Source organism: Podarcis vaucheri (assembly GCF_965113315.1).
Source record: "Podarcis vaucheri genome assembly, chromosome: 11".
Classification (NCBI taxonomy): domain Eukaryota; kingdom Metazoa; phylum Chordata; class Lepidosauria; order Squamata; family Lacertidae; genus Podarcis; species Podarcis vaucheri.
In genome coordinates, this window is record NC_138749.1 from 24,940,816 (window position 1) to 24,957,700 (window position 16,885).

The 16,885-nt window shown below is 43.9% G+C and overlaps 1 protein-coding gene across 7 annotated transcripts in view; it reads right to left on the minus strand.

Moving 5' to 3' along the window:
- The window catches only part of PDE4D (phosphodiesterase 4D), a 639,723-nt gene that overhangs the window by 195,759 nt on the left and 427,079 nt on the right, over positions 1-16,885 (minus strand). The window contains exon 1 of one of the 7 annotated variants that reach the window (XM_082241911.1): positions 12,610-12,980. The exons of the other annotated variants lie outside the window; for them this stretch is intronic. Coding sequence (XP_082098037.1) covers positions 12,610-12,734 — 125 coding nt within the window. The 5' untranslated portion in view covers positions 12,735-12,980. Of the gene's footprint in view, positions 1-12,609; positions 12,981-16,885 lie in introns of those variants that run through there. 7 annotated transcript variants of the gene reach the window in all.

The following is a 16,885-nucleotide window of genomic DNA, read 5'->3' on the forward strand; positions in this document are numbered from 1 at the left end:
AGGAAATTAACTGTACAATAACAGGGTTGCCTTTGTGTCCGTGAAAACAAAAATAGGTTCAAACATATGCCAACCAGCAAAAATCTATATTTTTATGTATTTTTTGCTTGAACAGTTAGATGCTGGGTGAATGGAACAGTCCTTTAACTTTCTTTCCATTCTGCTCAAGTTGCATAGCTGTCAAGTGTCCTTTATTTGAAGGGACAGTCCCTTATTCCAGCGCCATGTCCCGCTGCTGTCCCTTATTGATAGATGTCCCTTAAATGTCCCTTAAATTTCAAAGGAAGCAGCTCTCTGCCTCCCTCCCTGCCGGCCAGGGAGGAGGGAGGCTCCAACTGTGTTGCTTGGCTGTGTTGCTCACCCAATAAGAAGTCTAAGAACGACTGGGGGTGGAGCTTGCATGCCTTGTGTGTGGCTAGTTAATGCAAGCTGAGGGGGGTTTTGAATGCTGGACGCCATTTTGTTGCACGTGCTGCTGCAAACTTTGCAGTGCAAAGCCAGGCTGGGGAGCCATCTTAAGCTGAGGCTGCATAGGCCTTGTGGTGCAAGTGATTCAGATTCTATTCAGTTGAACCTCTGGTTACAAAGTTGGTTGGACAGTGTTCTCGGAGCTACCCAGCATGAGTTTGACCAGACTGCAGGAGGACAGGAAGACTGGAGTGCCTGGAACAGGTGAGGCTGCTGGTCCCTTATTTTGGCTGCTGGTCCCTTATTTTCAAATCTGTAAGTTGACAGCTATGAAGTTGGGATATGTCAGATAAGTATGCTCACCAGCAGTCCAATTGTATGCATGTCTACTCAGCAGTAAGTCTCATTACTTGCAATAGAGAGCTTACTCCCAGGTGTGTTATAGCAGGATTAGGCAACATAATGCCCACCCAAAGACTCAAAGCCCAATCAGTCCCAGCCAGGGGTGATGGGAGTTATAGTCTTAACAACATTAGAGGGCATGATGTTGTCAACTCGTGCTACAGGATTTCAATCTTAAGGGGGGATATTTCTTAACCTCCCTACTTCTGAGTATAAAGATTCAGGCAGAGTCAAGCTCTAAAATGAAGTGAGGCTGAACAATTGAATTGAGGCAGACCTGTCCCAGGAGAAATGGCATTTTAATTTAATGATAAAATAATAACATAACATAATATAACAACTGCACAGTCAGGTTTCACTTCTCTCTCAACTATTTTCATTAGCACAGCTAATGGTCTGCTCTGGTAAGGACCTGCAAATCCCCATAATTCTTGGGCAATTCTTGAATGGCATTCCTTACAGAAAGGTTGTTTGAAATATACCTGACCTTGGTTCCAGACCATTACTCTCAGTGAAGGAAAGCTTGTAAACGAGATAACATTTGCATGTTAATTTGGAGAGGATTTATATGTTTGGTTTTTAATGCCAGAGTTATGATGCTCTTGTTTGCTCAGAACTACAAACTGGGACCTAACATAAATTTCCTTGTATTGAATAATGAAGAATAGTTTTGAGAGACTCTCAGTAGCTGGATCTGATAAGCACCTACACTTTGCCTAAGTTTATTTATGTTGGTTTCACACACCTCGACTGTCAGATAGTATCTGTGGCAGCACCTGCAGGGACCAACACTCTGGTGGCTGCCTATCAATAGTGGGGGTGATCAAATTAAGTGTAGACTTATTGCCCCCTCCCAGCTCATCAAATGACTCATCTGATGAAGGAAAGAAGGGGACAGGGGGACAGAGAGAGAGAGAGAGAGAGAGAGAGAGAGAGAGAGAGCAATCTACACTCTCCATTCACCCCAGCAGTTTTTCTTATTGCCACTGCTGCCAAAAGTTGGTGGGGTCTAGGGGAGTGGTGGTGGTGGGGGAATGCTTGGGGTATGGATCTTACAAGTTAACAAGTCAGCTTTTGGAATTATTTTTATTGATTTACATTGTATTTCAAGAACCAGCATGCCTGAAGTCCAAAGGTAGCTTTTTAAAATGGACAGGGGAAACAAAGCTACGTGGATCCTCACCACCACTAGTTCGTGAAGCAACGTAGAAGCTTCTAAGAAGCGCAAGCAGGAACAGCTTAATGTCTCTTTGCTATGCCATCTTTCATACAAGAAGAGTTCCCAGGCAACACATTAAACTGCCATGCGTGCAATAAAACCAAACTCAATGGTATTTCCTCTTTATACCAAAATAAATGATTCTGCTGTTTTTTTTCTAAATGCCAGCAACCGAAGGGAAAATCACCACTTAAAACACAAGGGTGCAGTAAGAAACTATAGTTTAAGAAACTTTAACCTTGCAGCAGCTATGAGTTTCTTCATTGATCCTAGGAAAGGGGAATTTCATTCTTATATTTTATGACATAAATGTGAAAGAAGAGCTTCACTGGATCAGGCCAAAGGGCCAACTAGTCTAATGCCCTGTTTTCATAGAGGCCAACTGGATTTCTATCTGGGAAGCCTGAAAGTAGGACCTGGAACCAGTAGCCTCCTTGCTACTTGTGATTCTCTGCAACGGGCGTTTGCATCCATCCATCTATCTATCTATCTATCTATATCTATCTATCTATCTATCTATCTATCTATCTATCTATCTATCTATCTATCATCTATCTATCTATCTATCTATCTATCTATCTATCTATCTATATAAATTTGGATATTCATAAATTTATTTATTAAATATATATATTGCATCTTCCTCCAAAAGAGCCCCAGGTGGCAAACATAGCAATACTAAAGCAACACAATTAGAAACTTAAAACAGTTAAAAAGAACCTTCTAAAAACAGCTAAAACTCCCTAAAAACTCTCAAAGCAATAATGTCAGGGCTGCCAAGAGACAGAACTTTCAACCCTCAAATGCCTGGATAAACAGAAATGTTTTTTAAGTTTCTCCTAACTGTTAATAATGAGGGAGGCAGATGCACCCCACTAGGGAGGACATTCCACAAATAGGGGACCACCACTGAGAAGGTCCTGTCATGAGTCTCCATCAAATGAGCAACCCCCAGTGGTGTCTCTACCAACAATGCCTTCCCTAATAATCACAAGGAAGGCACTCTTCTACATACTTGGATTCCAAACTATCTTAGGCCTTGCATGCCTAATACAAGACCTAAGTTCAAGTAATAACTTGACCTGGGCCCAGTACCTCTCTGGCAGCCAGGACAGTAACTCATGGTCCCACTGAGCTGCATCCAACTGTTCAAGCAAACTAGAAGCCACCTTCTACACTAGTAGCAGCCCCACATGCAGCACATTACAGCAATCCAGACGAGAGGTCACCAAAGCATGGACAACTGAGGCCAAGGAATACCCACGGCTGGTGAACCAGTCTAAACTGGGCATATGTACTCCTGGACACGGAAGCCACTTGAGACTGCAGTGACAAGTTGGAACCCAAGAGTACACTCAGACTGTGAGCCGGTTCCTTCAGGCAGGAGTGCAAGCCCTCCAAGAACAGGGTTTACACCTAATTCCCAGACCCGGAACCACCCGTGAACAGAATCTGAATCTTATCAGGTGTCAGCCTCTGTTTATACGCAAACCTATCACCTCTTGCTCCTTTTTATGTGCTGCATTTCCACTTCTTTGCCTATGCAGAAGTGGCCACTTTAGGAGAACAATGGCAGCCCAATCTAAAGCTCATGGAATGGGGCCCCCATTCTGAAGTCAAGTAGCAACAAGGGTACCGTAATTCATCTGAAAGACAAGCAGGCTGAAGTGGTTCAGATGTGCCACATTTACCACACAGAAGATGCCGCCTTCACAACAACTAAAGGAAGGGATATGGCTTGGCTATAAAACTAAGAGGCCCACACTACCCTTGGCAGCATGGTCTTGTTGCTGCTGCTGCTTCCTCACTGTTTGGTTGCTGCAAGCGTGGTACATAATCATACAACCTGTTCTAACAATAGGGCCTTTTAAATGTTGCCCTAGCTGTGTGGGAGTTGTTTTTCTGTGAGAAGCTCCTGCATCACTCAGGAGTCATGTTTCAACAACCCAACGAAATGGGAAAGGGTCAGTCACAGGGCTTTTCCCTCAATGAACTGTCATTTCAAGGTACGAATTTCATGGGAAAGCCCCATGCAATCAGCCAACACGCTATGAGCAATTTAAACATTGCTCCTGTGTTGCTGCATAGGAGCTGCTCATGGGTAGACATCTCCAACATAGCTGGGGTAATGTTGACAAGGCCCAGGTGTGATTGGAAGATGCAGACACATATGGCTTTTTCTGCACTGATCTGTGTGAGAATTGAGATTTTCATCACATCTCCTCCTCTGATGTGGGTGGTGTTATGGCCTAAACCACGGAGCCTCTTGGGCTTGCCAATCAGAAGTTTGGCAGTTCGAATCCACATGATGGGGTGAGCTCCTGTTGCCTTGTCTCAGCTCCTGCCAACCTACCAGTTCGAAAGCATGCCAGTGCAAGTAGATAAATAGACACCACTGCGGCAGGAAGGTAAATAGCATTTCCATGTGCTCTGGCACTCGTCACGGTCCTCCGCGTGTCAGTAGCGGTTTAGTCATGCTGGCAACTTGATGTGGAAAGCTGTCTGTGGACAAACGCCGGCTCCCTCAGCCTGAAAGCGAGATGAGTGCCACAACCCCATAGCCACCTTTGACTGGACATATCTGTCCAGAGGTCCTTTACTTTTTACCTCCTCTGAGGGTTTCCATCTTTGGAGCAGCAGCAAGGAAATGGCCTTTCCTAGGTGACACGTTCCTTTTGAGAAGATTCATCAGGCACCCTCATTATTAAGCTTTAGTCATCACGGTATGAACTTTCTGTTTGCCCAAGCACTTCAGTATTAGTAGCAATACTCTTTTTACAGAATGACCCAACGGCTTATAAAACTGGGTGGTTTAAATCTGTTGTTTTAACAGCTTCCTCTGTGTTTTTAAATCTTTAGCCATTTCAGTCTCCTACTTTTATGATTTTAATTATTCTGTTTAATATGGAGAGAGAGTATATTATTATTCTTGCCCACTTTGGGACTGTTACTGAATTTTACAGGTGGACAAAAAATATTCAATTAAAAAAATTAGCTATCTGGCGCAACATGGGACAACTGCTCTGCTCCAGATAATATACACTGGCTCTCAATGGAATAGAACAAAAATGTTTTCCTTCTAACTTGCTATTTTTTGTATTGCCAGGAGGTATCATGTTGTTGCATTTACAGTATCAAGATGCTGTTATTTTATATATTGCTGTTTTAGTATTCCCATTATTCTGAATTGATCTTTGTGATTGTTGACTTTGGGGTGTATTGCTGTTTTCCTTGTTTTAAGCCACTTTGAGCATGATTTCTTTCCCCCTTTTTCGTGGAAAGGTGACATATAAATAAACCGGTCATGATGACTTTGATGATGTATGTCAATATATTTTGTTAATTTCTCAAATATAAAGAACTGCACACACTGCAAGAAAAACACACTGGGTCCCAAAAATATACACCTGAGGCATCTTTATCAAAAGATAAAGAGTTGCATTCAAGGATGGCTCAAGGCATTTTGCTGCCTGAGGCACAGCAGCAAATGGTTCTCCCTCCCAAGCAAGTAAAGGTGCTTAGTAGCCAAGGCAAAGTTATTTTTGTACCTGAGGCAGAAAAATCCCATGAGTGACTTGTCTTCCTCCGGCTATAAAAATGCAATGATAATAAGCTAAATAATGGAGCATTTGCTGCCCTTTTGTGACAATCAAAATCAGTTGCCTGAGGTGGCTGCCTCACTCTGCCTAACAGTAGGACCAGTCCTGTTCAGTACTAGGGGGCTATATAGAGATGTTTATTAAATGTTTAATTATGTTTTTATATAGGAAGCCGCCCAGAGTGCCTAGGGCAACCTAGTCACATGGGTAAAAGGTAAAGGTAAAGGGACCCCTGACCATTAGGTCCAGTCGTGACCGACTCTGGGGTTGCAGCGCTCATCTCGCTTTATTGGCCGAGGGAGCCAGCGTCCAGCTTCCGGGTCATGTGGCCAGCATGACTAAGCCACTTCTGGCAAACCTGAGCAGCGCACAGGGACGCCGTTTACCTTCCCACCGGAGGGGTACCTATTTATCTACTTGCACTTTGACGTGCTTTTGAACTGCTAGGTTGGCAAGAGCTGGGACCGAGTGACAGGAGCTCACCCCGTTGCGGGGATTCGAACCGCCAACCTTCTGATCGGCAGGTCCTAGACTCTGTGGTTTAACCCACAGCGCCACCCGTGTCCTGAGTCACATGGGTGGGGTATTATTATTATTATTATTATTATTATTCCTAAATTCCTACCATTCCCCTAAAGAAAACTGGTAAATACAAGCCAGTATAGCTGTCAAGAGAAGATATGGAATCTCCACCCCTGCAGCTAATAAACTAAGATGGATTTGGGGGGAGGGAAGCAGGGCACTTGCATTAGAACAACACAAACTCCCCCAATCTGTTTCTAATCAACTGTATTGATGTCATTGAGAGCTTCCATTTTCAAATTTTTATTTCTCAGAACATGATGTACAAGCTCAGGCACATGCTGGAAGCATGTTGGGCCCCATTTGTTATCTTTTTCTATTTTTAGAGGCACTAAGGCACAGCTAATAGACACGCCATAGTTTGGGTCCTAGCTCCCACCAATAGGCCATTACTGTTGATTCATTTCCATAGCTACCAATTGAGCAAGACAATGAGCAGACTGATGGCATGAAATAATGCTGACTGTATCCAGGGCCTTTTCTCTGAAAGTCTGCTGTTATTCAGGAGCACTTTCACATTTTAAAATGGAATAAAAATAGAAGGCTGCTCTTCATGCTCAAGCCTTTTCAGGCCACTTAGTGTGAAATGTGGCTGTAGCACTCTGTCCACATGCTGGCACATCAGCGGGCAAGCTCTAGTGACATGTGCTCTGCCCCCTCCCTGTGAATTGGGAATTTAAAATGGCAGGAGCGCCTGGGTCCAGCCCTGAGTGGAAGCTGCTGCTGCTGCCTGTCACCACTATCGTGCAAGCCCACTGGTGGGCTCACAGACTTGGGGAGGGGGGGTGCGATCCATCAGAGGACACTTGAAAACTGTATACCTGAAGGAGCGTCTCCACCCTCATCTTTGAACCCGGACACTGAGGTCCAGCGGCGAGGGCCTTCTGGTGGTTCCCTCACTGCGAGAAGCCAAGTTACGGGGAACCAGGCAGAGGGCCTTCTTGGTAGTGGCGCCCGCCCTGTGGAATGCCCTCCCACCAGACGTCAAAGAAATAAATAACTATATGACATTTAGAAGACATCTGAAGGCAGCCCTGTTTAGGGAAGTTTTTAATGACTGATGTTTTAATGTATTTTTAATCTTTCATTGGAAGCTGCCCAGAGTGACTGGGGAAACTCAGCCAGATGGGTGGGGTAGAAATAATAAATTATTATTATTATTATTGCCAAGCACCCTCTCTAAACTTGAACCAGCCCTGACCAATATTGCCCCAACTTGGGTAGTATTTACACAGGTCCACACACATCCCCTAACCTTAAATGTTACTGGGGGTGGGTTTTTGTTTTTGTTTAAAGTAGTGTGACTTGCTATTTCAACAATAATGAGGGGAAGGACAAGTCGTAGCATGATGCTGGACTAAAAATGATGCCCATAATATACAAGTTGCTAAAGCGACTGCATTTTCATTTATCTGCATTAATTGTTTTAATGTGGAGGAGGGCAACTTTCAAAGGGTAGCCAATGTCACAGAAGACAGAACTGGTATTCAAGATTACCTTAACAGATTGGAGAACTGGGCCCAAACTAACAAAATGAATTTCAATAGGGTCAAATGTAAGGTTCTGCACTTAGGCAGGAAGAACCAGCTGCACAGATATAAGATTGGGGGGCGGGCGGGCTTGCCAGCAGTACATGTGAAAAGGATGTAGGGTTCTTAGTAGACCACAAGCTTAACATGAGTCAACAGTAAGATGCAGAAGCAAAAAAAGCTAACACCATTCTAGGTTGCATCAGCAGAGGCATAGCATCTAAATCAAGTAATAGTATCACTCTATTCTGCTTTGGTCAGACAACACTTGGATTACTGTGCCCCGTTCTGGACGTCACAAATTAAGAAGGATATTGAAAAACTGGAACAAGTGCAGTGGAGGGAAACCAAGATGATTAAGGGTCTAAAACCCAGCCTTATGACGAATGGTTGAAATAATTAGGAATGTTTAGCCTGGATAAGAGGAGACTTAGAAGTGATATGATGGCCATCTTGAAATAGTTAAAGGGCTGTCACCTGGAAGATGGAGCCAGCTTGCTTTCTCCCGCTCCAGAGGGTAGGACCCAAACCACTGGCTTCATGTTACAAGAAAGGAGATACCAACTCAACATCAGGAAGAACTTTCTGGTGGCAACAGCTGTTTGACATGGAACGGATTCCCTTGGGAGGTGGTGGACTTTCCTTCCTTGGATATTTTTAAGCAGAGGTTGGATGGCCATCTGTCATGGATGCTTTAGTTGAGATTCCTTCACCGCAGGAGCTTGAGCTAGAGGAACCTCGGGGTTTCTTCCAACTCTACAATTCTATGATTCTAAGACAGAAAATCTAATATCTTAATGCACCCTAAAATCTTGAAGTTGTCAGATCTGGACACATCAAGCAGGACCAGTAGCACTTTTTTTAAATACTACACTGAAATCCTTCTGGAGTGTCAATCCAGATTTCTGATCACTCCTTATATTGATGGAACCCATGTGTTGAAGAGCTTCCACTTTATGCAACTTTTTTAAAAACCTCAACAGAATACTTGGGTAGAACTCTGAGGCCAGAGGATTTTGAGCTATATTTCAACAGGGACTGGTCTTATCACAAAACATTCCTAAGCAATGAATATGCTTGGCAAGGTTCCTGGTGCTGTTTCTTCATAGCCACGGACACTGAGGTCATGAAAGAAAGCCATAGCAGATGATATGAACCAAATGAAGAATGCCAGCTCTACCGCTATCAGCGGGTAATTACAATTGAACAGAATATCTCCCTTGCTATGAGTTCCGGTTCCACTCTTGCTCCCACTCTCTCTGTCACTGATCTCATTCCTGCTTCCTCCCTTCTCAGTATCAGACCCAGCTGCCATTTTGAGTGCTAATTTTGCCACCTCCTTTCACCCCGAAAGGGTGTGTCCCATTCCTCTGCTGGCTTTCTGGGGAATTTTTACTTATTTTAAAGTAAGAAAAGCTAATTTGATGATGCACAAAACCTGCATTTCCTCAAGGTTGCTGAAATGAACATTCCTATTACACCGCCCTCATGCCATAGAAGAGGTCTACATTGGTTGTGACAACCCACAAAAAGGACCTCATAGTAGATTGTTCCCTGAAAACATCAAAAGTGACTTGATTTTTGTGTAACACGAAACTATGGCTTTCTGTGACACATACAAGCCTCGAGGAGGGTCTGTGCGGTTGTGTGAGGTTGTGCACATGCACACAAGCAAAAGTCTGGGGTGACCACACCCACTTTTAGCCATACCACCAATGGCATGCAGGGTGGCAAAGGGTGAACACAGCCTTCAGGGTGAAAATTTCAGCCACCCTGAGACCCCCGGGTATAGGGCAGTATATAGATTCAATACATCATCATTATCATAGTAATCCCTAGTATGGCGCAGTAGTTCATTGTTACATTCAAATGCAACCATTGTGTGGTAACAGCTGAAAAGGCAAATTCAGCATTAGAAATTATTTGGAAAGGGACTGAAGAACTCTTACTGTCAGTCATATCCTAATGCCATTATATAAACAGCAGGTCTACATCTGGAATACCATGAATGGATCTGGCTATCCTATGTCCATAAAAACAAAATGTAGAGCAGGAAAAGATTTCTGAGCAAACAAAGTGATCCATATGCAGGTAAGATGAGTGCCGCAACCCCATCGTCGCCTTTGACTGGACTTAACCGTCCAGGGGTCCTTTACCTGTGTTTCTACAATTACGTTTGTACAACTATGAATGATATGGAGAGCGTGAACAGAAATAATTTGTCTTCCCTTTCATAGAATTGTTGAAGTCAGGGACACTCAATGGAACAGAACAACAGTGGGTTCAGAGCAGTGCTCTGCCCCATATTCCAGAAGTAACAACTGCAAGGATTTGGAGCTATGCCTTCTTCCTGGTGGCACCTACATCATGGTACACTTTGCCAAGGGAAGCCCAGCTGGGTACTAAATGCCAGAAGACTAGTATATAGCTCTTCCAGAATACATTATGGGCTGGTTAATGGCTTTCCAAAGTGGTTTCCCTCTGCTGGGATCCTTTTAGCTGTGCTTTATGCTGGCTGACTTCTATTTTTATTGTGTCTTTGGGATGTTTTTATTGCATTTGGTTCTGCTATGTTGTACGGTGCCTTTGAGTAGCATGTCTTTGGCAGAGAATGCAGCATATGAAATTTTAAACAAACAAACGGGACAAAAGGAGGCACTATTTCAAACAACACATAGCCAGCTTAGAGAATTCATTACCATTAATGGCAGTCACTGGCTTAGATGGCTTAATAGAGGGATTAGAAAAATTCATGGAGGTTACGTCTATCAATGGACATTTTTATTATAAACTATTATTTTAATTATTATTTACATTTCTATCCCACCTTTTCCCCAGGGAGCTAAAGGTGGTGAACATGGTTCTCTCCACTCTCCATAGATCAGTACAGCATGAGACTCAATCTCAGGATTGTGGGTTCAAGCTCCACATTGGGCAAAAAAATCCCTGCACTGCAGGGGGTTGGACTAGATCACCCCGGTGGTCCCTTCCAACAATTCTATGCTTTGATGACTCCATTTTATCCTCACAGCAACCCTATGAGTTAGGTTAGGCTGAGAAATGAAACTAGCCCCACTGAGCTTCATGACTGAGCAGGGATCTGAACTCTGGTCTCAAAGGTCCTAGCCTGACACTCTAACAACCACACCACACTGGTCATTGATAGCTAGCAGGAACCTCAGTTTTTGAAGAGCAGATGTGGCTAGGGTAGGTTAAGATGCCTTGCAAGCGCCTAGCAAGGCACCGTTGGAAATTAGAAGAGTGTTGAACTAGACAGACCTTCGGTCTGATCATGCGTGGATCTCCTACAGTTCTTCTTTCTTTGACACTGCACAAACCTACCTACAAAATCCCTAACAGGAGGGGTAGCCAACACAGTGCTCTTGACATATTGTTGGACTACCACTCATGCTATCCCTGACCATTAGCCATCCTGGTTGGAGCTGTTGAAAACTATAGCCTGAAAACCTCTGTAAAACACCTTGCAGGTTCCCGTGGCCTTACGCAGACCTCTTTGCAAAAGTGTTTCTTCATGAACTCTTTCTGAGGAGTACACAGCTTAAAGCACACCTTAAACCCGCAGTTGCTAGACTACAACTCCCGTTACCCCTGGCCATTGGCTGTAATGGCAGGCGTTCTTCATCCCTGCCTTGAAGTTACAAGACTTCAAAGAGAGGAGCATGCCTGGTTTGGTTTTGTAAAAAGGAAAGAAAGTAGACCCACTCCCAAAATTGAAGTGAATTCAGCGGTGATGTCGGGAAGGAGTGCCCTTGTCCTATAGACAGTTTGCAAGGTACAAAGCACACAACAGGAAGACGATGCATAAGGAAAAAGCATGCTACGGGGTTGCAAACTTGTGCATTTCCTAACGTATTGCTATTTCCAGGAAGGGCAGGGGCTTCTCACCAGGCTACATGGGTCTTATAAAAGTGCCCCTGAGTTCAGTACTCCTCAGACCCAACAACAGCACAAAGCACATTCACAGCTTTCCTAACTATGTTGAACATTGGTCTCATTGATTTGGACTTGCATCTTCTGCCCCATTCTTCTGCTTGACAGGAGACTTCATTGTTATATTTCTGGGCCAAGAAACAATAGCTACAGGTGGACCCAACTTTGGCGACTCTCCTGCTTCCCTGATCCCATTGAACAAGGCATGCATGTGTGCACACCCCTTATTATATCACAGTCTGATTTATACTGCAAGGCTGTTGGCAGCCACGACCTGCCTATGCCACTAACACAACTGAAAGTGCCTTGTGCACCAACAACAGTGATAACAATACTGCTAGTAGTAGTAGTAATAATAATAATGATTCATCACAAAGTACTTTTAAGAGTCTCTTCTATTTCAAAATAAGTGCTGCTTTAAGATCCTACGCCAAAAGCCTTCTTGGGGCATGCTGAATTAGTTGTGCAGCTCCTAGGTTCCTGGCAATGCTTTTACTTTAAAAATACACATTAAAGAAGCTGACGGGTGAGCACAATGCGTGAGAGCAATGACCAGTTATTACATTTGACTACCACTCTTTTCCTATTACTGATGCATAAATCCCATTCAAATCAGTAATAAATACCTGATGGCCAGATTGCACCTATTGTCTGTATTTACTTTGAGCAGAACTGCTACCCCCGTGCATTTAAAACAGAGTGGTTTTTTGCTGTTTTCTCAAACCACATACACTTTCAATTTCAGCTTTTAAAAGTAATCAAGGAATATATGCAGTAGAGGTAGCTACAATGCCTCTCTTCACAAATAGACACAGCCCTCCCTTCCCCTGTAAGTAAAGATTACAAAGCAGTAAACTGAAAAGGAGGAAGGGGTGTGTGTCATTTTGCTAAAAATAACAGGAAAAAAACGCCAAGTTACCGTCTCCTTTGCTGTTTAATATCAATTGGCTTGTTAATAGCATAGGGTGATCCGTGAATGAAGGCACTTCGAAATCTGGCCACCTTCTCCAGAGTCAGGTGCTCACAGCTGGATGGCAAACTCATTTTATCCAGGTACAAGCTGTAAAGGAAAGCTAAAGGCAAAATGGACACATTCCTGGGAAATCTGGGGAAATGGATTCAACTCCAGTGGGCAGCTCAGGTGTAGCTTTGTGCTCTGGCTGTCTGGAAGGTCCTGGTCTCTCCGGCTGCTGCGTTCACCCTGATAGACAGGCAGTGGCTTGCATTTATTCAGAGTCGAGTTGCAATCGGGTTGAACCAATAAAATGGAAAGCTTCCCAGGAGCTTAGTTCCACTCCCCCACTTCCAACAGACATTGAGCACAGCTTGCTCAACGGCAAATGCAGCCTCTGAAAACTCGCTCCCTGCAATTACAGTGCAGCAATAGGTGGCCGAGATGGACTATTTATACTCAGATGACGCTCTCCCCCGGTGAAAGAGAAATCACTTATTCAAATTCATCGGTCCTTTTTCTTGCAAATCTCTTCTTCAGATCTCTTTTGAAAATTCAGCTCAGTCCATCTACATGCGAAAGCTATGGTGAACAGTAAAACTGCAGATGATATATTAGGGCTGCTTCACATTTCTGGAGAAGCTCATCTATTTGGTTTCACCATATTAATGTGTGAAAGGGTGACATATATTTCCCCTGTGACATGCACGCAACACCAACTGGGCAGGGAGTTGGGGCCACCTGTAGCTCTCTACAATATGTCTACACCGTGTACATATACTGAAAACAAATGATACAGTTATCTCACATTGTATGTAAACTCAGAAGTTAATATTTATAGTAAAAGGAACAACAAAGCATTGCATGGGCACAACTTAGCAGCCAGCAAACTAAAAGCAAGATGCCTAGATTAGATTTTAAAACGCAAGACTATAGTAAATGCCTAGTGGATGCTGGAGCCTGTGCATAAGGCTCCACATTGTACAAAGTCTATCCCAGCCAGTGGCTGGAAAAGCTGCTACAGGCACCTGCATGGAGCCTCTTCTCAATTTTGACAGCTGTAGTGAAGAAGGGTGAATGAGCTGGAGGCTTTGCACTTCATGGGCTCCTGCTGTAAATATAAGGAGCTTTCCTATACACAAGAGCAAGCCCTGCAGGCCTGAATTATTAGAAGCTCAGTCCCAGCAGGCTGGTGGGAAATAATGTGTCCCTGTTGAACTTCAGGTGCCCAAGACTTTTCCATTTCAGCAGACATTTTAAAGGAAGCTGTTTTTATCATTGATTTTATCTTATCCACTGTATGCGTTTTAATATTTATGCATGCTCCTTAGAAATAAATGAATAAAGGCTCAGCAGAACCTCCAGGTGCAGAGGCAACATTTCACTTTATACCAGTTGCTGGAACGCAACTGTGGTGGAGAGCTATTGTCTCCCTGCCCTGCTTGAGGGCTTCCCATAAGCATCTGGTTGGTCACTGCGGAAAGCAGGCTAGGCTGACCTTTAGCTGGTCTGATTCAACAGTCTGCTTATGTTCCAATGGGAGGTGCTTTGGAAAGTTGTTGGGGGCAGGAGGCGACAGCGCTGAAATAACAGGACAAAAGAGGTGCCAAACGTTTGTGTCAGTTGTCCAAGAACCGGAATAAAAAAAAATGATCCTCTCCAGCTGCACATACTGCAGGCTGGAAAATTAACATGGATGTGACCAGCCTTTATTTTAGGAAAACAAGTCACATTGCCCCAAAGATAAAAGAAATTAAAAAGCTAATCTGACTTGAAGTTAGCTTCTTCTTCAGCTTCTTCTTCTTCTTCAAGAAAGGTCTTATAAATCAATCCTAAATGTTTACTCAACAGTGGAAAAAATAAAACACGTTTTTACTTGCAGCTTATCTATACTTGCTTCCTCATAGCTGTACAGTGGTACCTCGGGTTACAGACGCTTCAGGTTACAGACTCTGCTAACCCAGAAATAGTACCTCGGGTTAAGAACTTTGCTTCAGGATGAGAACAGAAATCGTGCTCTGGCTGCGTGGCGGCAGCAGGAAGCCCCATTAGCTAAAGTGGTGCTTCAGGTTAAGAACAGTTTCAGGTTAAGTACGGACCTCCAGAATGAATTAAGTACTTAACCTGAGGTACCACTGTACATGGTTCCCTTGCATTTTTCAGATTGTTTCCCAAACAATATATATAACGTGTGTGTCTTTCTCCACAATCGTTTCAGCACACAATTTCAGGGTCACCTACATAGTAATGCTCAGCATTTGCTCGTGATAATAGACACAGATGCTCAAAGTCACCTCGAGAGAAAGTGGACATACAGATTCACTACTGCTTAGCAATGCCAATGGGTATCTGAGCAGGCTCATGAGCCAATGTTCCGGTTTGGTTAGCAAAGTACTGTTAAGCCTAATAGCAACAGGATACGGGGCTCTTTGTGATGGAAAATCTGTACAGAGAATGTGAACTTGGGTCTTCAGGGTTTTTATTGAATTAAGTCCCCAACTGGGTAACACTGTCTGGCAAAAGGGAACAATGGCTGTGCCTCTGAGGCATCTTCTGAAGAGATGTTCAAGCAATTAAACTATTTTAAATCTGCATCAAGCTGCTTGCTTTTGCTTACTTTAACATGGAGGCTTCCACATGATGTGGTGATGGCCATTAACCTAGGTGACGTTAGAAAGGAATTTGACAAATCCATGGAGGCTAAAGCTATCCATGTCTATTAGCCATGATGGCTAAATGTGACCTCCATGACCAGAGACAACATGCCTCTGCATACCAATTGCTGGGGGGCAGCAGTGGGGCAGTGCTGGTGTGCTTCTGTCCTGCTTGTGGGCTTCCCATGTGCATCCAGCTGGCCACTGTGAGAAACAGGATGCTGGACTAATAGGCCTTTGGACTAATCCAGCAGAGCTCTTCTTGCCAGCTCAGTTCCATAACTACAAGTTCCCATGTAAAGCAAGTAGAGATGGTGCCAAATTACCTTGAAATCTGAGCTTCAAGAAGAGTGGTCTTGTTAAAAATCGATCCCACCCCCTCTGAGATGACCACAACTTAAAATGTGGTAAATACAAAAGGTAAAGGTAAAGGACCCCTGGAGAGTTATGCCCAGTCAAAGGCAACTATGGGGTTGCAGAATTCATCTTGCTTTCAGGCCGAGGGAGCCGGTGTTTGTTCACAGATAGCTTTCCGGGTCATGTAACCAGTATGACTAAACCACTTCTGGCACAAGAGGACACTGTGGCAGAAACCAGAGCGCACGGAAACACTGTTTACCTTCCCACCGGAGCAGTACCTATTTATCTATTTGCACTGGTGTGCTTTCGAACTGCTAGGTTGGCAGGAGCTGGGACAGAGAAACAGGAGCTCACTGCATTGCAGGGATTCGAACCACCGAGCTTCCGATCGGCAAGCCCAAGGGGCTCAGTGGTTTAGACTACAGCACCACCCGTGCCCCGCGCGTGGTTAATACTATCCCTGTTGCTACTCACCCGTTCCTGCCAGTCAACCCCCCTCCCCCATCAAAAAAAAGGCTGGCAATTAGGAGGGCCTCACTTCCACAGAAGAGAAGCATATTGCTTGTACCAAAATAGGCTTAAATACTGTCATGCAGAGACCTTGGTGACCTGGCTGAGCGAATGATCTGCATGCTCTGAATAGCAAAAAGTGCCAATCTAGTCCTGCAGGAGCAATGAATATGCTTGATTCCTTGCATGAGACATTTTGCCTTATACACTTATCAGCAAATGGGAAGAGGCCCACCCAGACACCCTTTTCGCTGCCTATTCATGATGACTTGAGCTGCTGATGCTATTGGAGCAGTCACACACAATCCCACTTTCTGCAATATTCACGTCTACTTCGTTTCCAGTCTGAGAATATCTCATAACGTCTTGCTGCTGTTCTGTAACTTTTTATACCATGAATGTCTGATTTCTTTTTCTCCCCCTTTCGCTTTGCTACAGGGCCCTGGACAGCAATGATGTGGCAGCTTTGGGAAACATCGGAGAAGCATTAATAAAACAAGTGCATTATTACTGTGTTAAGGATAAATCCATATTAAAACACCTGTTTGGAGAGGCCAAGGGCAACAGAACAATCATTCTATCACAGGTTTCCTCTAAACTATTCAGGAAATAATAAATTTTATGTAAGGAATCAAGGTTTTCATTGAATTATTTGAACTGAGGAGGAATCGTTTGGGTCTTGGGTGTTTTGTGCATGCATATTGCATTTTTGGGGATTG